The sequence below is a fragment of the Rhipicephalus microplus genome, chromosome X (assembly GCF_043290135.1).
Source record: "Rhipicephalus microplus isolate Deutch F79 chromosome X, USDA_Rmic, whole genome shotgun sequence".
NCBI lineage: Eukaryota > Metazoa > Arthropoda > Arachnida > Ixodida > Ixodidae > Rhipicephalus > Rhipicephalus microplus.
Genome location: NC_134710.1, coordinates 108208303 through 108234789, shown reverse-complemented (window position 1 = coordinate 108234789; position 26487 = coordinate 108208303). Strand labels below are relative to the sequence as shown.

Below are 26487 nucleotides of genomic sequence, written 5' to 3'. Positions count from 1 at the left end.
TCCCGCATACTCCAGATCGTGCCCAGCCTGGAAGAGAGAAAAAGAAATTATCACCATAAAAGTTAACAAAAATATAACGTTCCGTGCAGCACGACAGCGAGTATCACCTTCTTTCGCACTAAGAACCTCCTTCACTGAAGTGATGCAACAAGGGGCGGCACCACAATGGCCCTTGGTAGCTACCTGGACCACGCCTAGCGTGCCCAGGTCAGAGCCAACTGCCCCTCTGGTGGGAGCAGCCAGCGCTGCCCTGCCCACAGCCAACCAGTCCACACCGGTGTCCTCTACAAGCCCTGGTAGCAGCCAGAGCAGCGAAGAGGCTAAGGGGGTCCCAACAACCACTTGCCCGGTGGGGTCAGAGACTTCGTCAACTTAGGCGAAGTCTAAGCGACACACAGATCGCTCTGTGGAGCAGGTGTCCAGTGCCTCGCAGAAGGCTATGGACACCATCTCTAGCCAAACGGCGCCAGTAGCGCCAAAGGAGTGGGGACCTTTCGTCGACCACTCCAAAAAAGAGAACACCAATTACAGGATTTCACAAAGGCCCTGTAAAATGAACCTATTCAGTCTTGTCTACACACAGCACTTATTTCTTCTTCATAATGGACAAAATCATTCACTGGAATGTTAGAGGGCTACTCAGAAATCTAGATGACGTCCAAGAACTTCTCTAAGTTCAACCCAAAAGTGCTCTGTGTGCAAGAAACACACCTAACTCCTAAATACAGCAACTTTCTCCACCAATACATTACTTTCCGAAGGGACCTGAAGACGCTGTCGTATCATCTGGTGGAGTAGCCATCATAACTGATCAAAGTGTGGCATGCCAGCAGTTCAAGCTCCGCACAGCCCTTGAGGCAGTGGCCATTTGGGCTATACTTTTTAACAAACTCATCACTGTATGCTCCCATCACTGTATATACCAACACACCATCAGCTTAACAAACACAATTTGGAAACCTTAATAAATGAACTCCCAGAGCCCTTTTTGATTTTAGGTGATTTTAACGCACACAGTGTCCTGTGAGGTGATTCTCGCTGTGATGCTCGAGGACGTCTCATTGAACAGCTTCTTTATTAGTCGAGCTTATGTCAAATACAAAGGAGCCTACGTACTTTAGCCTTGTGAACAATTCCCACTCCTGGATAGGTCTTAGCATCTCATCACAGTCTCTTTTAGCCGATTTTAAATGGAATGTTCTTAAAAACCCTTATGGGGAGTTACCACTTCTCGATCATCCTGAGCGTGTCGAACAAAGGCCAACCATTCCCACAGGGTTCGAGATGGAAGCTCGACTCAGCTTATTGGGAACAGTATCAAACTCTTACCTACATGACATGGACTGAGATATTCTCTCTGACTATAGGTGACTCTGTCACGTATTTCACAGCTTTTATTCTTGATGCAGCATCTTAGTGCATTGTTCAAATGTGTGGAAAGAGTTCCAATCAGCGAGTTCCATGGTGGAACGATGCCTGTAGGAAAGCTCGGATGAATCAGAACAAAGCGTGGGCCTTGCTTTGTGACTTTCCAACAGCGGAAAACCTGGAAAACTTTAAGCAGGTCAAATCGCAAGCAAGGAGAATTCGTAGACAAGCCAGATGAGAGAGCTGGACAAAGTTCATTACTAGCATCAACTTGTACACAGATGAGGGGAAAATGTGGAACAAAGTCCAGAAAATTAAAGGCCAACAAACATATTCTCTCTTATTAGTAATTACCCTCTAGGAAAGCTTGGAAGACCAAGGAAATTTTTTTGGTGCACATTTTGAAAATATATCGAGTTCCTCACACTACTCTGACGCATTCCAAAAGTACAAAGCACACTTGGAACAACAAAACCTAAAAAGAAAATCTAAAAAAATTGAGGCTAGCAACAAGCCATTTTGCTTAGCAGAATTGCAAAGATCACTTAACTGTTGCAACACATCTTATCCAGGTCCTGACTGCATAACGTATGAGATGCTGAAGCAACTACCCTTTGAAACCCAAAAAACTTTTTTTTTTCTTTACAATCTTACCTGGTTTTCTGGTGTGATCCCCTCTTTTTGGAAGGAAGCTGTGGTAATTCCAATTTCGAAGCAGGGTAAGGATCTCTCGTCTGCATCAAATTACAAGCCTATAGTATTAAGCAGTTGCATCTGTAAAGTTTTTGAAGAAATGATCAATTGCTGCTTACTCCTCTTCCTATAATCAAACTGCTAGACCCATACCAGTGCGGGTTTAGAGAAGGCCGATCCACCATTGATCATCTCATACAGGTTGAAGCACGCATACGGGAAGCTTTTGTTCATTACCAGTTTTTACTATCTGTATTCCTCGACATGGAAAAGGCCTATGATTTGGTTTGGGAGGTTTGGGACATTGAGAGACCTCTCGCATATAGATATACGTAGTAATATGTTCAATGTCATCGAAAGTTACCTGTCTGATCGCATATTCCGCGTTCGAGTGGGTAATGTCTTGTCCCGAACATTTGTACAGGAAACTGGAGTACCACAGGAAACCGGAGTACCACTGAGCTGCACACTTTTTATTATAAAAATAAACTCTTTCCGTCTGTACATTCCCCATAACATATTTTACCCCACATATGTTGAGGACATCCAGATAGATTTTCGATCGTATTCCCTCGGCAACTGTGAGCGACAGGTCCAGCTTGCTCTAAACAAAGTGTCCAAATGGGCTGATGAAAATGGGTTCAACGTCAACCCACAAAAAAGCACGTGTGTCCTGTTGCACTCAAAAGAGGCCTACGCCCTGATTTTCAGGTTGTCATGAAAGGCGAACATCTGCCCGTAAGCACAGAACATAAGTTCCTAGATATAATCTTGGACGCGGAACTAACATTCGTTCCACACATCAAACACCTTAAAAATAAATGTATGAAAACAATGAATATCCTGAAGCTACTGTTGCACACATCCTAGGGCAGCGACAGAAAGTGCCTCATGAATCTGTACAAAAGCCTGGTACGTTCATGTCTTGACTACAGGCCGTAGTATATCATTCAGTATCGCCAAGCGCTCTGAAAATGCTGGACCCAGTTCATCATCTAGGCATCTGCCTTTCCACAGGCCCCTTTAGAACAAGCCCAGTTAAGAGCCTTTATGTAGAATTGGCCACTCCAAACAGAAAACATATTTGTTTTTCACATATTTTCTAAAAGTGAATGCGAATAGTGAGCAGCCCACATATTCCACCATCAAGGAACTGTCCAGTGCTAAACTTTTTCGCAACTGACCCACAATGGCGCGCCTTTTTTCGCTGCGCGTTAGAGAGTTGGCTGAAGAAACAAACGTCTTGCTGCTCCAACACCTTATTCCTCCTGCGATGCAACTCCCACCATGGCAGTGGTGGTTTGTAGACTGTGATACATCTTTCGTAGAAATAACAAAACAACATGTGCCTATTGCACATATATGTACATATTTCCGCAAATTGCAGCACAAATACACTTAATCAGAGTTCTACACTGACGCGTCCAAAACTCGCACTTCTGTGTCCTACGCTGCCATAGGCCATTCCTTTTCGAATTTTGGTGCTTTCAATCCCAATACAAGCAATTTTATCGCAGAGGCCTATGCGATGCTTGCAGCAGTCAAACGCCTCAAGGAATTAAAACCACAAGAAGCAGTAATATACACAGACTCCCTGAGTGTGATAAAAGCGCCGGAAACCCTGAAAAGCATAAAAATCCTGTGCTCATCTCACCTACTCACTCCTATGCACTATCTACACACTGAAACAGCATGTCGTAGTGTGCTGGGTGCCAGGGCCCCGCGAGATAAGGGAATCGTATTGGCAGACCAGCTTGCTGCATCTGTCCATGAAAACGCTGCTGATACCTCCCTAGGTGTTCCTCCACTAGACACAAAAACCCTGGTAAGACGAAAGCTCTGAGCCTACTGGCAGTGGTTATGGGACACACAGACGCACAATAAGCTACACGATGTCAAGCGGAACATTGAAGACTGGCCCGCAGTATCCAAGTCACGCCGTACACAAGTAACACTTACCAGGCTACAAATAGGACACACACACAGTACACATGCATATCATCTGTCTGGTGGTATCCACCCATCTGTGACAAATGTGGTGAACGTCTTCCTGTCCTTCATATATTAATACAATGCAGTGAATTAGATCCTATTAGAAAAAAACATTTCCCATTACCCTACCGAGAGCAAATGCCGCTCCATTCATCGATGTTCATCGGTAGGGATCCCTCTTTTCAGCCTAGAATCACTCTTAAGCTTTTTAAAAGATTTCCAATTTTTTCACGTGAGTTACTCTGGTAACGTGCAGCACGGTCTCTAAACGGAGACCGTTGCTCCGGTAGATGCCTCACAAAAAGCACCTGTCTCGGAGCCCTTGGAAACAAGGGTGTTTCATGAGACATCCGTGCTCGATCCATCTCTTTAAAGCTTTTAGTTTATCACAACCTTGCCGCTCATTTTTACTACACACATTACACGCCACACTCATGATTTTAATATCTATGTTTTACCCGCCTTTACAGCGAGTAATTTTAGGCCCTTTTACAGCCATCTATCATGATCATTGTTCGCATCACTTGTCCATTGACTTGGCGCTCTTTGGCCATCAAATGGCCCTTGCGCCGTAAAACACCATACATCATCATGGGAGTGGATCGTTCGTCAAGCTGACGTCAACATTTGTTTCTTTCATGACCCGAAGGTACGTGTGCCCATACTGCATACGTATTTCAAGGTCATTCGATTGGCACCATCTCCAGAATGTTCCGTTCTTGCTCCAAAATAAAAGTTGCATGTGTGGTTCTGACTTGCTAGTGTAGGCCATGGCATTAAAATAATAAACGCGCGGGCAGTACATTTTCGAAACAGGCTTGTTTCCTTCAGCGTCAGTAAATATTTTGCTATTGGCGGTTAGCACCGCGGACTTCTTGCATTACCTCTGTTCACTTGGTTAAAAAAAAAGGAAGGAAGGAATGCTGTTGCATTGCTTATTGCATCGGTTTTGTGGATAGTATTTTCTTGCCGGTGTACTAACCTGTTTATTGCGGTATTATAATTTTGTGCCGTTTCACCAGCACCATCACCTAACATGTTTCCTTGAAATTTAGATGCCTGTAGACACTTACAGTAAATCGCTTTTTAAATGGTTTTCAGGTGTGTGAGCTCTACTTCAAGCTTCAATATTTAAGAACCACTATCAAATATATCGATTCAAGTACCGGCAGTGCAGCAGAAGTGCCCACAGGGGGCTACATGGTTTAATGTAGACCTAATACTAAGATTTTTCCCAGGCCCCAAGTTATATGAGCAAATAGCACCAGTGGGAGAGGGGCCGGAGCAAGAGAGGAAACGCCCCTGCTTGTGTCGGCCTCAAGAGATTTTTGTGAAATGAAAGATTTTGTTTAATTGCGATAGCAACTATATGGGCACTCTCGGCTGGGTTTTGGAGTCGGCGTTGTTGTCACTCACAGTATATGTATACGTATCTATATATATGTAAATGCAAGAAATAAAAATAATCGAGAAAAAGACTCTGGCACGTGGAATCTAACTTTGGACTTCTCAATCGTGAGTGCGAGGTGCTAACCACTCAGCAACAAAGGAGCTCCTCCTTCATCGTTCAATCGGCAAGCTATTTATATCTACCACTTACCGCTGGTAACGTGCATCTTTGGAGAAACTATCGTGCTTTTCAGCATTACCAGCAAGATGGCGCAATGAGCGTGCGTTGCCACATTGTCACGACGGGGCGGCGCGCTGTCATCTCTCACGCGTACTTTCCGCCGCAGAAAGGTGGGGGGTAGACGTTGGGGAAAATCATACGTCTTGGCTGGCCTTGGGCTTTAATTGGAACGATTCTGTTGTAGTTACCGGGCGCACAAAAGTCACTGCAATTGTTGCACAGTCTCCGTTTGCGAAAAGGGCGCACCTTCCAAACACTGCGAAGTTACAACTGAAGCGCTTATTCACGTTCATTCGTACCTGTGAGTACGTTTCGTGAACCATTTGTGCGTGAGAAATACGGGAGAAATATATACGGGTGCGAGAAATATGTTTCGATCTGCTTGCCATTCTGTGCGTGACCTTCTAATTTGTTGCTATCACGTTCATTGCCTCACTTTTGTGGCAAAGCTGTGACTTTTTCTTTTGCAATGGTCATGACCCGGATATTGTGCTGAATAACATACTTGTGGCAGCAGCACACAAGTATACACAGTGATAGACACACACACATACGCAGTCGAATTCATACTCGAACCCCTTTACAAGAGAGACTGATATAAGAGATAAATGGGTATCGGAGACACCAGTCTGCCTACAGTAAAGTACAGGTAGACAAGAAAATGCATACAAGGTACCCTGCTTACAAGAGACATCTCATATAAAGGACAAAAATTGCTGCCCGAAGGAATACCTCTCATATGTCTCATTTCAATAATACACTCAGTTGGAAGTTTGTGCTTGTCTGTGTCTGTTTTGTTCGTTGTCTAAGTAATTTTGCACTCGTAATAGTGGATCATGTAGTACCAACCAGCTCGAACCCATACTTTGTTCAACCATTTAGTTAAACCTTACATTTGAATAGTTTGAAAATAATTGCCAGTCTTGTTTAAACCAATTAATGACATTCTAGTGCTATTTATACTTCTTTTGAAAGAGCCCCTAAACCACTCAGGGGTCGAAATTCAGTTGTGGAGGGGAAGTTAGGCATGAGCATACCACGACCACGTAGGTGTAAGAATTCTTAGAAACTGTCGTAATAGCGGAGTTAGATGCGTTTCATTATCGAAACGTGGTGATCACTCCTTTTGCTCTTTTCTTCGCTGCCCTCTGCTGGTATCCTCTCCCAAAGCCACTTTGCTCTCTCGCCAAGCACCACTCCCAATCTCGCGAGGCACGTCATCACCGTTGTGCTGCTCGAGACCCCGTCTACTTTTAGAATTGCCGCGACCCTGTCCCTTCGTCAACTCCTTCAACTGTGTGCTTGTTGGCGAACTACTGCTGCCGTGCCGGCCCGTGCTTATACGAATCGTGCCTGTGTGCACCCTGTGTTAGGGCAGCAGTAGCCGATTCACAAGTGCGCGCATATGTATGTTCTAGGCTCTTGCTCTATCATTCATAGCATCGATGTGTTGCGCGTCAGAGATTCAAGTTTTCGGCGTCACACAGGCTCGAAATTCCCAGAGAAGAAGAGGTATTATTTCTTGAAATTTGTGGCGAGCGGTAGCTTGTAGCGCTGCCGCGAGTAAAATCATTGATTGCGAGGGTATGCTGCACACGATAGGCATATTTACTTAAAATGTTTGAAATTTGAATCATGGGTATGCCATGAAAGTAATCTTTGAGATTACTTTCATGGCATACCCATGCATTTTTCATGAACTTAGAGGTAGTTAGTGGATTAGCAGTTATGAAAATGAGGCAACTTTTTAACCTGAAGATTCAAACAAGTGAACCAGCTGTGACTAAGTTGTCACAACTGGTTTCAGAAATCCCAAAACCTGACACTGTGGAAATTTGACGTGTTAGCAGCTGCTGTAGAAGTGACTAATGAAAATGCATTAGAATTTGCTTTTGAACCAGGCACACAGCGAACTTGAATCAGTAATTAGAGTCGGTGCGGTACGATTATGTTAAGACAAGAAGATGCAAAAGTTTTTTGTGCCACATAAAATGTTTACTTTCACTAATGTATAATAGAGCTTTAATTCAAGTTTCCTAGACTACTGGAACACTAGCCATCACTGGCATTTCACCATGTTTGTAGTCACGTCTAAAATTTATTTATACTGGGAACTGCATTATAGTTGTTCAGTTCAGTGAGTCCCTATGTTTTTCACAGAGCACAATGAACATGAACTAGCATCGTTTTTGGAAGTACTTGTTTAGCCTAAGTTAACATATTTTCTCCTCTCATGCCCTCTTCTCCTTTTCTCGAAGCAAAAAGTCTTGCCTCTCCAGGAAGTGAGCATTTTCTTCCCCCCAATTATTGTCTGACTGTGCTCAGTTTAAAGCCAAATTTTTTCACGAAATTGTTTGCACATGTTGGAGTAATTCGAACTGTGTAGTGTACTGAACTATGTTCGAAATCTTTAGCATACTGACTTTAGTGAAACCACCTCATGGGCTGTTGCAGCTGACTGGACTGCAGGAACAAGTGAAGTTACAAGTGTTCATTGGCACAGACCAAGGCAAAGTGCAGCCTCATATGTTTTATCAGGCCAGCAGGGTGTGTGGAAAGAACTCTACGCCATGCCAAGAACGTCGCCTTGATGGTACAACAGTGCTGGAAATCGACATGTTGCCTTCGAAAGACATGACAGTCAGGTGAGCCCCGGTTATTATTACAATGCAGTACACTTTTAGCCCCATCATTGTTTCAAATTTCGAACCCTGGACCAGTTTTAATGAACTGTCAGTTACATCAAATTTATTTCCAAAAGGCCTGTTCTGAAAGCTTTATTGTTGAGTCACCATTATTGCACATACAGCCTAAAGTCCCTGAAAAAAACGTGTCAATGTGCAGCTCCTCTCCCCTTGCGTGCATAGCAGATAGTAAACGGCGCTAGTTGAGGGCTGTTACGGTTCTAGGCGATGCACCAAAAAAGTGATTGAAAAAGAAAAAACATGAAAAGTAACGTTGTATACAATAATGTGACGTGTATATAAGCAAGTGGCATGCAGTGGCAAAAATATCACCGCAAGCACGCAATACTCAACGCGATAGCCCACCGTTTGCGTGCAGACGTGCTCAGCACTGACGCTCTCGATGGCAGCGCCACTGCTTTTTATGTAAACTTGGCGGTGCTAAGAATCTGCAGCATGACGCACTAGCTTTTGCGTAGGTATCACAAGCGCCATATTGTTTTTTCACTTTCGTGAGCGCGCGCTCCATGAACGGATGCCACCGGGGTCCCCTTTCAGCATACCCGAGGCACGGCCGCTCGATGAACACACGGTGCAGCAGTGCCTGAGCTGCCCAAGCATCTAGCACATCCCGTGCACCCGCGTGCGTTTGCATTCGTAGTTTTCTGGTGGACACTCTAGAGGTACTGCTGTGGTTGCTGGGAAAGGAGGTAGAGGCAAAGGGTGCGTTTGGCACTACTTTAGTTTTTTTCAGTTCTGGTGGACACTCTAGAGGTACTGCTGTGGTTGCTGAGAAAGGAGGTAGAGGCGAAGGGTGCGGTTGGCACTACTTTAGTTTTTTTCAGGTACTTTAATACAGCCATGTCACAGGGGAATTTAGAAGGCCTTTGAAATAATCGTCTGTTGGCTCGAAGGCCAAGTTCAAGCTGCTACAAGGGCGGTTTTAAAGGCTGCTGAATCAATAACATTCAATTCAACAAAATACCCAACTCAATTGCAACAGAAGTAGAAACAGTGCAACTATGCTCCTTTGATCACAGTGTGCTCGAACTCGCAATTAGAAAAAAAAAAATGAAATCGTAATGCTCCAAAAATAGTATACACCCACCGACTGTTTATTTGGACTTGATTGGAACCGCTGGTAAGTCCAAATAATCAGGAGTTCTAAAAGAATAAATTAACTTCAAAGAAAAAAAGCTCCTTTATTGCCCCAGTGACCGGAAGAACTTGTCAGTGTGCGTCTGCATACAAGCACGATCACAAATTATCAACTTTGCATGTATTTCAGCCAGTGTTTGACCATCAGTGTAAGTTGAATAGCGCTGTTACGGCCTGTTCTAAATAAGCATTTGGTAACAGTGCTGTCGGCGGCGCTTCATCAGAGTTGCTTTATGTGTGCGCTAGTTTGAGGGCCTGACAGACAATCTCATCATCGTCTAACTCTGTGAAAAGTTCCAAGCAACATTAGATATACGTTAGCTGCCTTCAACCCGGGGATTAATTGCAGCTTTTTTTGCCATCGTCAGTGCCTTGTAGATGCAGTGTTTCTTCATTGGTACCGACGTAGTAAATGGTATGGGTGGCGTCTGATCCATTTCAACAGATAAGGTCTTGCATTCAATAAACAAACAAGAGAGCGAGATGCAAAGTGTGAGACGCAGATTAGGCCTAGCTGCAGAAAGAACTAACAACGCAAATACTCAAATGCCAAAAGAGAGCGACAGCAGGCTAGTTCATGCTGCGGCGCTCATGGTTTAGTTCGTCTGGTTCGTGCACGTGGTTATTCTCTTAACGCCACACCCAGCTGACTCCAAGCGTGGTTTAACTTGGCTTGTGGTTTGGTTGTGGCAACGATTCGATGGATACTCAGCTGGCTAAAGCTGCAAGGCAGCTATTACATGTAGCCAAAAAACTTAGCCTTAGAGATCGGCAATTGTAATTTATGCATCGATTTTTATGCTGGCATGGTCTCCAGCCATAGCCAGTGCAACCTTTCAGTGCTGGCAATTTAGTGAAATTATTGTAAACATTGTGGACAGCTAGCTGGTTATGGCACTCGATGTTGGGCTTCATCGACCAGCTATAGTGCGAAAAATTGTAATGGCGCACTGTGGGGCATCCAAATTTTCAGTCGCAAGTTTACATTACCTTAATGGGACAAGTGGCAGTGCTCTGAAGGTGTCGAAATAAATGTGCATGTCTGAATTTTCCGCATCTAAATAAACTGTCAGCAACTGTGTATACTGTATTTTCTGTGTATACTGTATATAACCCGCACCAAATTATGAAAAACTGCACATAAAATATATGGGTGCTGGGTGAGCATGTAGTGGTGGGTTATATGCAAGAACACAGTATGTGTGTTAATAGATGTGATTATGCATGTCACACATCGGGATGTAATGTACTCACCCAGTCATTTGGAAAACGGGGCTATGTACTGTGAAACCTCGGTGATACAATAATGGCTTGTACGAATTTAGGGGTGAAACGAATTTCACTGTAGTTCCCGCTGAGGCCCATCAGCCTACAATTTAATGGTGTATGGTTTTTGCTAATCGTTTTTCACCCCCGTGACGTTTGATGCAAACATACGCTACCACGCTGTTTCAAAGCAGGTACTGCCTGCGTTGCTGCAGAAGACACGACAAATCATGCACTCAAATCTCTGAGGCCCTAATGTGCCTTCGCGTGCCTTTGGGTTTAGATTGCAGATGGTTTTGGCATCACAGTTGCCCCCACCCCAACGCATGCTCCTGTCCTCAAGGCAGCAATGTTACACTGTGTTTACATGTGCCTGCCACATCGATGCAAACCATGTCCTTGCAATCAGACATCCTGTGAAAGGTGGATGAGAACCGGAAAAGGAAGGTCTTGGCGAAGGAGCTAGGCATCACAACTTCAACATGCAGGATTGTTGGGGGCACATGCCTTGGGGAACTTTCCTATTTGCATCATAGAGACTCGAATTTAAAGCAAACCCCCCACGATAAGAAATAACAACAAAGGACAGTGGTTTTAAAACTTTCTGGCCTTCGTCATTTCGTGCAAAGCGCATATTAGGTTACTTTCCCTACAGTACTCGAGTGTCTTGCTAAAAAGCGTACTAAGGTTAGGGAGAGGCTACTAGTAGGCTAGGGTTCTAACGCATCTAGATCCGTACATGTCCCATGTTTTTATGACTATAAGTAGGATCAATTCAGGGGTGAGACAGCTGCGCATACTGCGCATTTTTGATACATTTCCGTTTCCTTGCGCTGAACTGCTCCAAAACAGCCTTGAAAGCTAGAATTTTGATACCAACCTCAGCTTTAGCGCAGGGAAAATGCCAAGTTGACTAATAAGACGCACCCAAGCGTTTTATTTTACTTTGCACCTTTATGGTGATGAAGGCTCCCATGGTGCCGCCATAGTCTTCTCTAAACTGTTGTAAATATGCATGACCCCGCAAAAATGTGCTGCCGTGCATCGAGTGTGCTGCTTCTACTAGCTACGCTCTGTGTTCTGGTACCACTGCCGCTTAGCGAAAACCACCGAGTCAAGTGGCAAGCAATAGCGGGGTTGACTCTCGGGTTCTTTGTTGTGCGTAGCTCGTTCCTTTGGTAGCTGTGACTTTAATGTCGACACTACTGCGTGCGGTCCCCTACTCGTGCGCGTTTGCCCTGAGCGAGTAACTGTAAATGTGGAGTCATTTCCCTGCGTGCGAGATGGCTCCTGGATGCTCTGGCATGTGCACATTGATTCTCAAAATGGGTTCTGTGAGCAACAGTTCGCCTATTAGCTTAGCTTTACCACAGCCGCTGCATAAAAACTGTTTTTTATCCCGCGGCTGTGGCTTTACGTTCAATTGGTGTTTCGGTCGGTGGCCGTTTCGCGGTAGGGCATCAACGTTAAACCGGTTTTGCGGCAAAACCAGTTATCTGGTTATTCGATTCATCGGTTATTCGGTTTTGAAAACTGGATGACCGGATTCACCAGATAATCAGTTGGTTATTCGGTTAATACTGCGATATTTGGATAATCGAATAACTGGATTTTCATTTTGTGATGCTAGGATAAATATTGTTTTCTTGGATTCTTGTGTTTGTAGGAAACATTGCAACCATTTGTACAAGTCAGGTATGTGCTTTTATTGACCTTCTCGCATTGTTCATTTGTCCTAATGTGGAGAAATTATGTGAGTCGCTAGTGATAATGCCTGCTGAAAGGTAGCTAGTGATGACCCATTCACAAACATTCCGTTAGTTACGAATAATATTCACAGGATGCGAAAGTGCATGCACAGGTTAGAAACGGGAAGTGTATGGGCCATTAGTGATTACGTCAGTAATGAATTAACAAGCTACACATGTTGTGTTGGTACGCATTCAATAGCACTTAAATTTCGAATAAGCTCTTAGCCAGACTAAATATTCGTTTTCAAATAACCAGGTGTACGTTAATTCAAACCAGATAAGCAGAATTCCCGTTTCTTTAAATCCGGATGACCGGCTTGCAAGGCCGGGTTCGCTATCTCTGGCTTAACCGGATAGCTGTTTTGGCGGATACTTGCAAGCCTTATTCTGCAGTGTGACTAGTGTATTCCATTTTCTCTTTTTTTTTTTTCAATAAAACCAGCCTCTGTGCACTCGGCGGTTCATTTTCACAGCCGCGAATTTTTTACCTGCGCTGCAGTAATTTTAGGCCTGACCACACGTAAACGCTGGAGTCCGTCAGCGCACGGCTTTGGCGCGGCATCGCCCCCTCTTCTTATGGAGAGAGAGCGGACGGCAGCTTCGTGTAGCCACGTGCCCCTTCTTCACGGAGAGAGGGCGCGGCACCCATCAAAAAGCCACGCGCTGACGCACAACAGGTGCGTCAGACCTTTACACAAGCTGCGTCGCGGGTGGCAATCACAAGTCTATGTTTTATCAGAAGTTCTACATAAACGGTGACGGCCTATGATATTAAAGGAAATAGAGCAGGCCAACGTGGGCCGTATTAATAAGACGTCGTTGCTCACTTGGAGAGGCGTTGTCAGTATGATTCACTTATCACACGCTTTAAGAGATAGTCGGTGCGGCTAAGTTTCTTGGCTCCTGCGCTGCAATCTTGAAGGTGGTCCCGCACGAGGTGGCCGTGAATGGCAGTGCAGCGCGCTTTTGTTGTCTGTCAAAAGCTCGCAGTACAGTTCTATCATGTCAGGCTTTTCGTTAAGTAAAGGCCCACTGTTACATAAGTATGATTCTTGTGCAATAACAATTTTTAAATTTCTTTTTGAGTGTGATGCCTTATTCTTTTTAGGTGTTTCCGGAGAACCTAGCTTTTAACAAAACCTTTCTTTAATATTATTTTGTATGTTTATTACGAGGGCTAGATAGGTCACACTGTATGTGAAAAGGTAGTGCACTTCACACCTGGTGATAATTTGTTCAAAAACTTCCTTCAAAATCTGTTTATGTTATGTGTATTTTTAGTGAATTAAAATATGCACTGGTGCTTCACGTTGCTAAAAAATTGTACTTTCAAGCTCCCAGGACAATATATTAAATGTTCCTAACATCTCCAAAGCAAAGTTCTTCTGCTACAAGACTGAAATTTTGCTGCTCCCAAATTCTCCCAATTTGTACTCGGCCGTCTTACCTCTGTCAATGCCGTCTCAAAATTTGCTGGCAATCATTCAGAGTTGTGCATAATGTTGCTGCGGCACTGAAAAACAATAAATGAAAATGCACACCAGTTTTAATTTTTCACATACTGATTTTCCGTGTTTTCTGCTGATACAAGTTTTTGATAATACAAATATTTTTTATTACCCCGCGGGATGTGTATCACCAAGGTTTCATTGTATGTGGTTGCATAACTAAAGGACAGCATAATAAAGAAACTAAACAGGGCACTGGATGAGCTAGTCAACTGACACTTTCATGCTAAAAATGCATGATATAAGTGAAATTCGTCAGACCAAATGCTTCACAAACGACTGGTAAGAAGAAATCGGGGGAAAAAGAGGAAGGACGTGAGCAAAAAAAAAAAAAAAGCCATATCATGAGAAGTTCATGTACCGTATTTACATGATTGTTAGTTGACCTATTTTATCTAAATTTCAAATGAGAAGTTGGGGTTTGATGTACAATTGATATTGAAACTTGTACTGCCTGCAATGGTGATAGAAATGAGAAATTTGGTATGCTGTGATGGGATTACAACATTGTTTGTTTTCTGGCTCCACCTGTGTATACTAATTATTTCATGAACCTGCTTTGAAGAAAAACATTTATTGCAGTAGCAATGGTATAGACACTCCGGGTGCATTTTTACCATTGGCATCACTGTCATGTTTTATATGAAGCCGTAATAGATTACATTGTCCCGCTTGTCATTTGATCTATTTACTCGTGTAATCCTCGCACTCGCATAATTCTCGCACCCCCCACATCGCCCAACAGAAATATTTCTTTTTTTTTCCTCGAGTAATTATCGCACCCCCAAAAACTGCCGCAATAATGTCATCTGCTTATTCAAACCACTGATGATGATAGCATGCACCATCTGGCGCCATCTCTTATGCATCAAGCGTACTATCATTGCACGGAGATTCAATTCAATTCATGCCAAGCCAAATTGGCAAGTGCGCGTTGCGGTGTGTTTTGTATGTTGTGACGGTAATCTTGTCACGTTATGAGGCGATACCAAAGCTACACGGCTAATTTCAAGCTGAAATTGATAGATCATGCACTAAACAACGACAACAGGGCCGCCGGTAGGCCCTTCGGAGTCTATGAGTTTTGTGTTCGCTACTGGTGACGGCAGCTGAAAGCTACCAAAACGCGTTGGGCTTTCCGTGTGCCTAAAACTGGGATTGATGGTAAACTTTGTTTCATCTGAAGCAAACTGCAGACGATATTGTTAAATAGCCATTAACCCAATACTGACGTCCTACGGTTACCTTTTGAGGGCTCCTGTTGAGTGACGAACGCTACCGGTACGTCCGCAATGCCCACAAGCATTCTAATTCTCGACTATTTGCTTGCACTTTTTGTGTCTCAAATAAATCTTGCCTTGTGTTGAACCTGTGCTTTTATTGTTTAGGTAAATTTTAATTAGTACTTCTCAAAGCTTGCTGTTAGTTGCTGGTGTGAGAATCCTGATTTGCGGCCACTTCGTTTTCTTTTTTGCTCTGTATGTTTTCGAGGAAAGTTTTCCCCGCATAATTCTCGCACCCCCCAACTTTGCATCGGTTTTCCGTCAAAAAAAGTGCGTGGATTATGCGAGTAAATACGGTATGTGTGAGTGAAAGTGAGCGAGGGCTGATGCCGGTCGCAGCTGGAAGCAGAGGTGAAATGTGTCTGCAGTTTTCGTTTCACGAAGGCGCATGTGGCAAACATTGATCAAACAAGCGTGGCTGTGCATGTGCTATATGGACAGAGATCAGTAGATGGTGCATATGTCTGTACGTACTATGTACTTACCTCTTGGTGTGTAGAAGTGACAGGCAGCACAATGGTGGCTTTTCCTACTGTAGCGGCCGTGTTCCCTTGCACCAGCATTGCATTTTGTGGAGTTATGCCAAATTACATCCTGAAGGCTTCTAGCCTTACTTGGTATAAAATTTTAATTTATTGTTATTCCTTTCATTGCTGTGCCCTTGCCGTGAAACTGTGACCTTTCTTTTTTTTCTTTTTTTACCTTTTACTAAGCCCTTGTCCATCACTAAGAGTGTTACTCCTGATGTGAAAAGCAGCTCTTTCATTAACAATAGAGTCTCCCACAAGAGTCATGCATGCCATTTTTGGAAGTGTTTTGAAATTTATGTGAGAAATTCTGGATATCGCTATTTTATGTGATGTTTCTGCCTTTTATGCACTATGGAAAGCATAGTTCTGCGCACTATGACTCAAGGTTCTGACGAGAAAATGTATTCTAAATTGTGGTTGCACGGACTCGCTTTGCAGCTGCGACTGCGTTGGAATCTTGAAGGAACGCAATGTTGATGTCGAGAAGCGCTTGGTTCGTTATGGTGGAACACGCAACAAAAAACGTAGTACAAAGTGTCGCCTGGTGTTCCGTGTTGTGCTGCCTGCTCAGCGAGGACAGGACACCGGGGGCTTACCTTCTGAGATTCTGCAAGTTGCTTCAGCTCCCATTTTGTGCAGTAAGTGACCTTTGATATCTAACTCTTGTATGTTTAAGTTGCATTATTGCAGTGTAAACTTGTTTGCCAAATTGAAATAATAGATGTGCTACCCTCGACATGTGCTGTAGTAGCAAAAATATGTGCCTGGTGGGGGGGTCGGGGTGATTGTTGCATTTCACACACGCTGACAGTTCTCAGTTTGAGACTTTACATGGCAGGCAGTTGAGCTTGTTAAAAGAATACCATCGTGAAGGAAGGTTAGGCATACACTTGGATGTGTATTGTAGCTGTGTCTTTTTCTTTTGTTAATAGCTCAGCCTCCTGGTATCCCAGAAATATCGAAGAAGTCATTGTCTGAGTGCTCGGTCAAGGGAGAAATAGAGTTGTTCATCATTGGAAAAAATTTTCTCAAAGATACAAAAGTGTTATTCAAGGAGCCTGTTTCTGGTAAGTGTATTTTGATTTTAGATTTCGATAACTACATTGGTTATTGTCATACATTTTAAGCTTCCTCTATATATTAATAAAGTTTGGAATATTTTCTTTCATCAAGGACATATTTCTTGAGTGCAAGCTTCATTAGTTTGGGATGTGCTACAAATGCTCTTCTACTGCATACCCAACGAAATTGCTCTCTACTTGCAGATAATTTGGGAGATTGTGAGCCAAGCTATGTATGGGAAAAATGTGTTGTTCCGGAAAAGGAATATTTGCAACCGGTAAGTTGATATGAATGTAGTGAATATTTTTCTTGGTGTGTGGAACTAACCATCATGGCAGCTTAAAATGCATCATTGACAGCACTCATCTGCAAGGCCTAGCTGTCCGTAGAAATCGTGGAATTTACGTTTTTCTTTGTGTGAATGCGAGAAAACTTTTCACTACTTGTACAATCTTTTTTTTTGTTCAAAAGGTGTTGATTTTCTGGGCTGGGGAAACACTAGATTGTTTTTAAAATGGTGAAGTATTCTAGTGTAAGTGTTAGCCTTTGGTGAGCCTCATCAAATTAAATGGAATGTAGAGACATTGAGGTGGCTTATTGCAGAGAGCAAGTTTTTGGTACTAGTGGTGAAGATGTTTTGGTCACCGTGGCACATTTTGTGGTTCAGTACAAGTATGGCCGTATGTGCAGCGAATAGCTGTACATTAAAAAAATAAAAAATGTTTTTCCCCCTTTCAGACTCATCTGATTTGTCGTGTGCCAGCCTACAGAAACCAGGATGTAGGGCACCCTGTGGTGGTGCATTTGGTGGTGACCAGTGGGGGAAGGGCCAGTGAGCCCCACCCATTCGCCTTTCTGCCCCTGTCAGGTAGGTCTTGGACCTCCATTTTCATGGGAATTGACGAGGCACGACCAAATCCAGCAATGAGATTGAATCGCCACATAGGTCTCTGCTGTGTTGTACACTGTTGGTTTGGACATCCCTGTGTGCAGTGAGTACAGGAAGTAGGAAGATCATGGGAGGGGGGGGGGGGGCAGCAGTCTGGTTTGATTTCTAAAATAGGATTGGTCGATGTCAAACAGGCACCTCTAGATGCCTTTTTTTTCTCAAGCCATCAGCACTTTTTGTTGACAATGGCTGCCCATGCAGCGTCCTGCCTAAAAGCTTTATAACTTTCTGAGACAGTTTATAATTTTTCTCTGTAAATTTGCAGTCTATAAAGGCAGTAGAGGTTAGTGCTAGAGTTTCCAGTGGCTTGATATTGTTTTAGTGGACAGCGTTGATGCTAGAGGCCATTAACTCTTATTCGTGTCTTTCGAGCTGCTCTATGCCAGTAGGAAAACTGAGCGGCCTTTGAGTTCTGCTAAAATCAAGGCACTGGGTATAATCATCCCATATGTCTGTCATAATGGAACAGCCGACTTAAAAACAATCAGAACACTGAAACCTAAGTATGTGTTTTCAAGTGCCTGGCATGCCACTTTCATTTAGTGGCACTATTTTGGGAGTTTGAAAGCCTGGTATGCTTTGGAATATTGGGGTTAAAGTGTTTTGTGTTAGTCATGAAAGAATGACATCTCTTGCCTTTAATGGTGGCTGCAGTTTTTTCAGGAAGCCACGCAGAGTGTGCTCAAAATACTTCAAAAAAAAAAAAAATACAGTTGTACAAAAGGAATGATGCATACATATTGAGTAGCACAAGGTCTGACTAATGGCCTGTGTGTGTGTAAGGAAATTTTTCTATCATTACATTCAGAGCAGTGTTGTATTGATCTGACATTTTTCTTTTAGTGGTACAAAAAACATTAAGTGAAGCAGAGCTAGTACACAACCAGTATCACTAAAAGGGGTCAATGACCTGACTGCTGTTCCTCAAGCTGAGTGTAAAGCATGGGTATCTAGTTATAGACAAACCTTTAAACATAAAGCTTTGTGTACATCATACCTAGTATAGATAAATCGGTCTTCATTTGTTTTTGCAAGCTTCAGGAGAAAATAACAATTAGAAAAAAAAAAACACATGCACTTTTAGTATCAAGCACTTGAGTCTTGGTTGTGCAGTAACATACTCTAGGCTGCATTCCAATTTAGAGCTTTCAAAGTTCTACACTGAATGTAGCACATAACGTCAGGGTTTATTATTCGTTTTTAGTCATTTTGCAAGGATACTCCTCTTGCTGCCTCTGGAGCACCACAGGCTTACTTGCAGTCACTTTCTGGCTTCTGTAGTTTTTTCCATTTTTACATGTAGACACGATACAAGTACACATTAGGCTGTAATTGCAGACAAAGAAATGTGTAACCTGTTGTTCTGTTAAATTGATGTGCCTTTGTTGCTGTTGGGTAGCATGTTGAAGGTCTGTTTCTGCTGTAGGCAGCCTTTCTCCGGCTCCAGAGGGGCAGCAACTCTGTTCTTCTGTGAAGTTGGGAGGACTAGCTCTTTTTTTTTTTTACCTTGTACTCTTTTACTCCTTTGTTTGATGTGTGTGGTGGTATGCAGAGGTGTGTGCATGTGTCCATTGGGTGAGTGAGAGAGTGCGAGGCGTGCAGCTGTGCAGGGCCCAGGCAGTGTCCCTTCCTTCCTGATCATGTGCTGTTTGGCGCAGGGCACCACCTCTTCCTAGCACTGTCTTCTTTCTCTCTTGGTGCCTGTTGTCTTACTCAATGAAGCTGGTGTGGCTGCTGATGAATGTATGGTAGCGTGTGCGCCAGGGCAACACTTTCAGACTGAAAGCTACTTCTAACCGGGTTAAATAAGAAAATGCTCAAGCGAGCAGCCTTGTTATTGTGGAGAAAAAAAAAGTTTGTGGTAAAAGAAGCTGGCAGTGTGCGAGAGTGCATGCGACATTTGGTTGTGATTGGCACAATATTGAGACAATTGTGATCGCTTGCTGAATGCAAGTTGAAACCCTGTTGTGAAGCCTTTTACTCTGAAATGAGCACAATGTGTGAATCTATTAGGTGCTTCAAAAATGGTCCTAATTTGCTTTTATTATTGATTTTAGTGTGCAGTGTCATGCACCGTATTTTTTGGGGCATAAATAACACATTTGACCTTGTTTTTGTATTTGTAGATTTTGTACAGCCACTTTCGAGAATTTGACCATTTTTTGTTCATATTCTCCTGCCTGGGGCAAAGTGTGAAGAAGGAAAAATGAAACCTAGTTGTTCATATATAGCTGATGCAGTTCCGGAATGAAGTCTGTGGATAGTTTCCAAACTTGGGAAGCAGTTGAAGGATTATAAAAGTTAAGCGAGAAATCAGTTCAGACGAACACATTATTCTCTCAGTACTTTATTGCGTTTACTCTAAGATCATAGGTTAATCATAACGGAGATAATCGAGGTAAAACTTGGCGTGTAACTTTGCACCAAAATTTCTGCAAATCACTGTTGGCGTGACATCATCGATATCTAAGTGCTCTTTCATATTCGAGCCATGCTACCGCAAAAAAAAATTTCCTGAGACTTGGTTTGTTAACTATCTTGCCCTCCTATATGACAATGTACTATTTTTACGTAAACTATTAAAAGCTATGTACATCGTACCAGACGCCATCAAAAGCAATGACATAACGGAAAATTGGTGCAGGAAATTTCTAGGTGTTGTTGCCTCCTGCATTTTCTTTTTCGGCATTTTCTCATGAAAGAATGGTTTTTCATTCCAAGAAAAATAATCGATTTTCTCTTTAATATCTCGTAGCCTGACTTTTAGCTCTCGAAGTGGTGTTCGACTGCATTTGTCAAATTCTTAATTAGGTGCATTAATGAGTGACAAACACTCAGTGTGGTAGCTTAGCTGGTGGAGGCATGGCGCTGCAAAGCTCACAGTCTGGTTCGATTCCTGGCCACAACGATTTTATTTTGATGGTGGCAATATGAAAATCACAAGATTTTATAAGAGCATCTTAAATAACCCGAGGTGGATGGGTGGAAAAACATTAGTATTTATGGTCCCTCCGAACGCACTCTAGCATGTTGCAGGCTGTTCACATGTCGGAACAGAAAGACTAAGTCTCTCTTCTGTCGTAGGCCTATTGGATTACCCATAGCTGCTGTTCCAATTGAGAACTGAAATTAATTCAGTTTGCAATTATGACGTACCTCATAATCACATTGTGGTTTTGGCATGTAACACCCCAGAATCGTCATGATAAAAAAAAGGAGGAGAGTAAGAGATATGAAGGAATAGGAAGCAAATTCTGGTTAATCAGAGCTACATCCTTGTCTGAGATCTAGGAACATGCATGTGCTGAAAAATTTTGGGCGGCAGTCATAAGTTGACTATTTAAGAGGAGATAAGATTCGAAAAAAAAAAAAAAAATGGCATTAGCCTGTAGCTTAGCATGATGACATCTTTCCTATATATATATATATATATATATATATATATATAATGTGTGTGTGTGTGTGTGTGTAGGCTTTTATTGCCAATGTAAAATATGCAATCAGTTTTATAGGAAGTTGCACAGTTTTCGTTTTATGCCATGTGTAAAATATAATTTGTCATTTTAGACAAACTTTTTGTGTCACTAAGCTTTTGTGATTCTGAGTTATTAATGGCTTATATTGTTCCACATTAACTGGAGAGATCAAGTAACTATGAAGAAAGTGCATATAAGACATTTTAATGGACAAGAAAAATTGTAACGCGAGGATTCTTAAATAACTCGTGGTGGATGGGTGGAAAAACTTTATTAATTATGGTCCCTCTGAACACACTCTTATAATGTTCAGCCCATACTGATTGCTTATTTTAGGTTTCTAATTATTATGTCGGCGATATCAAGTTTTAAAAAAGATACTTGCACCTATCACATGTTAAACAATCAATGGGTGTGCGAAATTTCATTGTGATCAGGCTATCAGAAGTGACCAAAACATGTCCAAACTCAAGAATTTACCCAAAAATGGATCATGAAAAAAATGCATTTCAAAGGTGTCAGTGAAAGCTCAAAGCTCATCTATGGGGAAAAGATATGTTTTTAAGATGATTTCTTCGATCATGAGAGCTTGGCAGTAATGGTTATTTTAAGCATGTGGCTTTTGTGAACTCCTCACACCAAGTGCAATGGCAAGCACCCAGGTGACAATTTCGAGGGGACTCTGGATAATGAGCTCTTTTCAGATTTTGGTAGCCACTTTGTGCTCTTTAAAAGCGATTCCAACCAACTTCAAGTTTAATTATAATATTCAGGTTTTTTGTTGTGAAAGTATAGAAACTAAACATTTTTGAAAGTAAATAAAGATAAAAAATATGTAATTTTGGACAAAACTTGTGTTATTCAACTCGTATCTCCCCTTAAGTACACGAAATGTGTTAGATTGCACTAATTTGGGATCCTTGAATATTTTTGGTTAGGTTAGATTGCCAGAAAGAAACTTGTGTAATAATGTAAAAAATGCTATCTGTGTTGCGATGTCAAGATTATTAAAATAATGCAGTCAGTATAAGACACTAGTTTGGACTGTTCCTTTGTTTTCAGTAGCTTACCTTGATTTATTTATTTTTTGATCCCTGTATTGGTATTAGTTTTCATAGGATCAGAATAAATTTTATGTCCTGAATAGTACCTTGTTCATGATGCAGCACAATGTTTTAGGGAAGGGCAACCACTTTTGAAGCACTTGTCTGAATGTGGCGTGCATGAGCGTGGGTGTGTGTGTGTGTGTGCAAGTTAACTGATTAGCTGGATTGGCTTACCATCATTTGGACTTGTACTGCAGATGTTTACCATCTTCACTGCAGCAATGCCTCAGGTGCAAAGAGCATAGGATATATTTGACGCATTAGCAGAGCTGGCTTAACTGTGAGTGACTGTTACGCTCGAACAAAAGAAAAAGTAAGCCAACCTCATTGCTCTTTGCTCACGACCTGGTTTGCAGTAAAGATGTGGTCATTTGCAGCATTTTTCACACGCTGAACAAATGCAAATGGGGCAAAGATAATGAAGATTGAAATTCAAAAGTGTGAGGGGTCAGTATGAAATCTGTATTGAACACCACAGGGCTGTTTCAGGAGGCCAGCCTTCACCATGCTGCACCCTAGAGTGTGCATTTCATGTTTTTGATCTGTGTTTCATTGAATTGATGAGTTGTAAAAACGAACGCATGTGGCACTGGAGAGCAAGAGAAAACTGTTGTGTTGTTCCTCCCCATTTCTCAGACTGCAGGTTAAAGGAATGAGCGCCCTCCCTGGGGTTTTCGGTGTGTTGTGCAAAGGGTGTGATCGCTCACACCTCCCCTGCCTGGGCGGCTCCTCCTCCTCCTACACTCTCTCTGCCATGACAGAGGTTTTTCTCGACACTTTTTGTATATACCCATTAAGCGTTTGCATTGACTGTGCCTTTATGCGTTTAAACACTCACATAAGCTGCAACAACAACACAGAGAGACTGCATCTGTGCACTGCATTTTAGGCACCACCTACTGCCCAGCCTGCCCTTAGCTATCTCCTACCATTGACAGCCTTTTTTTTTTTTTTTAAGCTTAAGTTTCATTAGCTATGCCAGCACTGCTGTGGGTGGGACTGTGGGGGTCATTGTTTTACTCTGGGCGGGGAACACCCGGAAGTATGGGTTTGTTGGAAAAGTATGCATGCTTCTGCAAGTTTCTGTTGAGCAGCACTTCACCTGCTGCACTCTTAATCTGCTACGACCAAGCAGAACACGCAGCAATAATAATAAGGCTGTCCGTCACAAAAATATTTAATAAAGTAATTATACGTTTAGTGGAATGATATTAACTGCCTAAATTTTTAATACCACTTAGAGCTCCAGCATTTCAAAAATGACACCCTCTGCTGTTAACTCGTGCATGTGGTAAGTACAATATTTTACCAGCTCGTTCCTTTATTCAGCGAAGTCCCACACACAGTCCTTCTGGGTGCTCTTGTACAATCTTTTTTTTTTGTAAATTGCTTCATTACATTTGTGACTACCAAACAAAAGTGCTTACCTACTCATTTGGTAATCATCACTCCTTAAGCGTCTTGAAGTCCCACCCATGTACAACAGCAAATCAATCGTCAATTTGCTTGACACGAGAACCGATTGCTTTTGGTATATTTGTACACCGCCAAAACAGACAGTGTCACTTTTGCGGCCTGCTAAACATAACAAGTGTTTAAGTGCTTGCGACACTGCCTGCATTTCATAAAAGTGTTCACATTCCTTTTTCTTTTTTATTTTTTTTTTTTGTGCCTGAATCTTCAACATGAAAAATTCTTGGAACACAGGGTGGCACTGGACCAAATGTTTCGACAAGTGGTGTTGTCTTTCTTCTTCAAGGCAGCAGGTTGCTGTCAGTGGCACCACATGTTGCAAGGATTTTTTTGTCTCTTCAAGCTGCCATCTTCCTCTCAACTTCTACCTTAAATTTGAGCTCTTACAGGCAGCCTTGTTTAACCCTTTCTGGTCCAATTATTCATTCTTGTAGCAATTAATATCCTACGTGGAGGGAAAAAAAACTGCAAGACTAATCATAGAAATTGATGTGTTAGTTGCTCCAATTACATGACTTATAAATGCAGTACTGCACATAAATGTGGTTATCCCTAGTACTTCACATATCCATGTGTCTCATCAGACTGCTAAACTTCTGTGTGGTACCTTAAGGGGCACTGACACAAAATTTTTTGGTAAGGGGTTTTTTGCCACAATATGTTGCTGGGGCCCTGTTAGTAAGAAAATGGCACCTCACTTTCTTTAGCGCAAGACAGATAATTCTTTACAGTCTATTTGTTACCGACCAGTCTCAAGTGTTTAGCTCTCAAGTGTTTAATGTTTATTAGTGCAACCTACATCACCCAAGTGGGCATTATTGTAGGGGGGCAAGGGAAAAAAATGCAGTATTACTGTCGAACAAAGCGCACGTTGCGCCGTCAAAAATGGCATACATTTGCGCAGCAGCTCCTGCGCATTCAGAAAAAGCACAAATATTGTAGTGACGAACAAAAAGCATCGGATGGAAGATCAACAACACACGCATCCAATTTATTCCATTCACAAATGGTAAAAGGAAGCAAGCCACCAGGTAACGCAAGCTACCAAGTAACACTATGTAGTGTGTGCTACATGGTAAACAGACTCGACCATGTGACTACACAGAACTGTGACACTTCCACGGGACTTGTATCGTTCGTTTATGTACTTTCACCTGCTGCATGGGCCTGTGTGATGTCATCGCTGTCACCACCGTTGTCGTTGTAACCTTTGTCAGGAAGCGTGGACTTGACACAAAATGGAAAGGCAAACTAGTTGATAATGGTTCATACTTTGAAAATTTTAAAAGCACTAACATCGCAATTATTGGGAAGGGCGCAACACAACCGTGAGAAGGGGGTCGAGTAGATGCTTTCTCATGATGCAATAAAACTTTCACTTATAAGTCAGCGCTTGTGTTGTGCCTTTCCTTGTCCCTGTCATATTAGCGCTTTGAATTTTTCAAAGACGTACTATGAAGTTTTTTGGGGCTTCTACACTTTCCACACATTTGCCACATTTGCAACACTCCGACACAGCCACCAAATAGTAGTTTGTTGGTGCAAGCATGGCGAAGGGGCATCGGTAACTGTGATGTCGTTATTACTCACTGCACCAGCTCAGAGCTTAGTTCTGTTAGTTGCTGTGGTGACGTCACCTTTCGATTACTTTAGGCAATGCCAATGTCACGAGGTGCGGCTTGTGGCGCTCAGCTGCATGCGCAAACTTTAGTATTTATATAAGCCATATCTGCTATTGTGATTAGGTAGATTATATATTAATGTTCGCTGAAATCAGTCTCATAGCTGTGAAATTTTGTGTCAGTACCCTTTGAAGAGCTCTCTTTTCATTGCCTGAAGTGGCACGGAAGTGGTCTTTAGGTACTTTGTGGGATAACTCGCACCATTAAGACTTCGGATCAGGTTAGAAAAACATAATTTGTAGTCTTAATGCAGTGTGCGTGTAATATATATATATATATATATATATATATATATATATAATGTGGGCAGTTCACAGTTCATGAGAAAACCTTCTTGAAAACTTTCGAGAATTTTTATTGGCTCTTTTTGTTTAGCTGCTCTAAATGTCTTACGTTAATAGTATCCAGACCAGAAAGGGTTAAAAACTTTTGATGACCACACTAGTAGTGCTGCATGTGCTAAGATCATATTTCATTGGCCCTATTTCATGCAAGTATTAGCTGTGTAGGTAAATGTTCACATTATTTTCTGTTATTGAAGTGTATGCAATGTTATTTTCTGTGTCGCCTAATGTACAGAGGTTCTCTACATGATTTGACATTGCCATAAATAAAGGCGTGGGTGTGTGTTGCATAACATTTTGGGGTTTTTCAGTTTTTAAAAATAAAACACCTGAAAAGCTTGCAGTCTTGCATTTTGCACTGTACTTTAGTGCATTAGAAGCACATAGAATAGACGAAAAAAAAGTGATTTCCATGGCATGATGTTCATAAATGGAAAAAAAAAAAATGACTGAACTACAAGTTGAATGAGAGACTGCCAATTCGTGCTGCCAGATGTTTAAAATTCTTTAAACTTTCGATGCCTAGGGTTGT

General features: G+C 42.3%; 1 protein-coding gene across 3 annotated transcripts in view; it reads left to right on the top strand.

Annotated features, from left to right (window-relative positions):
• Positions 1-26487, top strand: part of NFAT (nuclear factor of activated T cells 3) — an 82572-nt gene that overhangs the window by 36070 nt on the left and 20015 nt on the right. For all 3 annotated transcript variants that reach the window (XM_037427458.2, XM_037427457.2, XM_075877374.1), the window contains exons 7-11: positions 8138-8328; positions 16302-16501; positions 16796-16930; positions 17129-17202; positions 17664-17793. In XM_037427458.2, coding sequence (XP_037283355.2) covers positions 8138-8328; positions 16302-16501; positions 16796-16930; positions 17129-17202; positions 17664-17793 — 730 coding nt within the window. The remainder of the gene's footprint in view (positions 1-8137; positions 8329-16301; positions 16502-16795; positions 16931-17128; positions 17203-17663; positions 17794-26487) is intronic.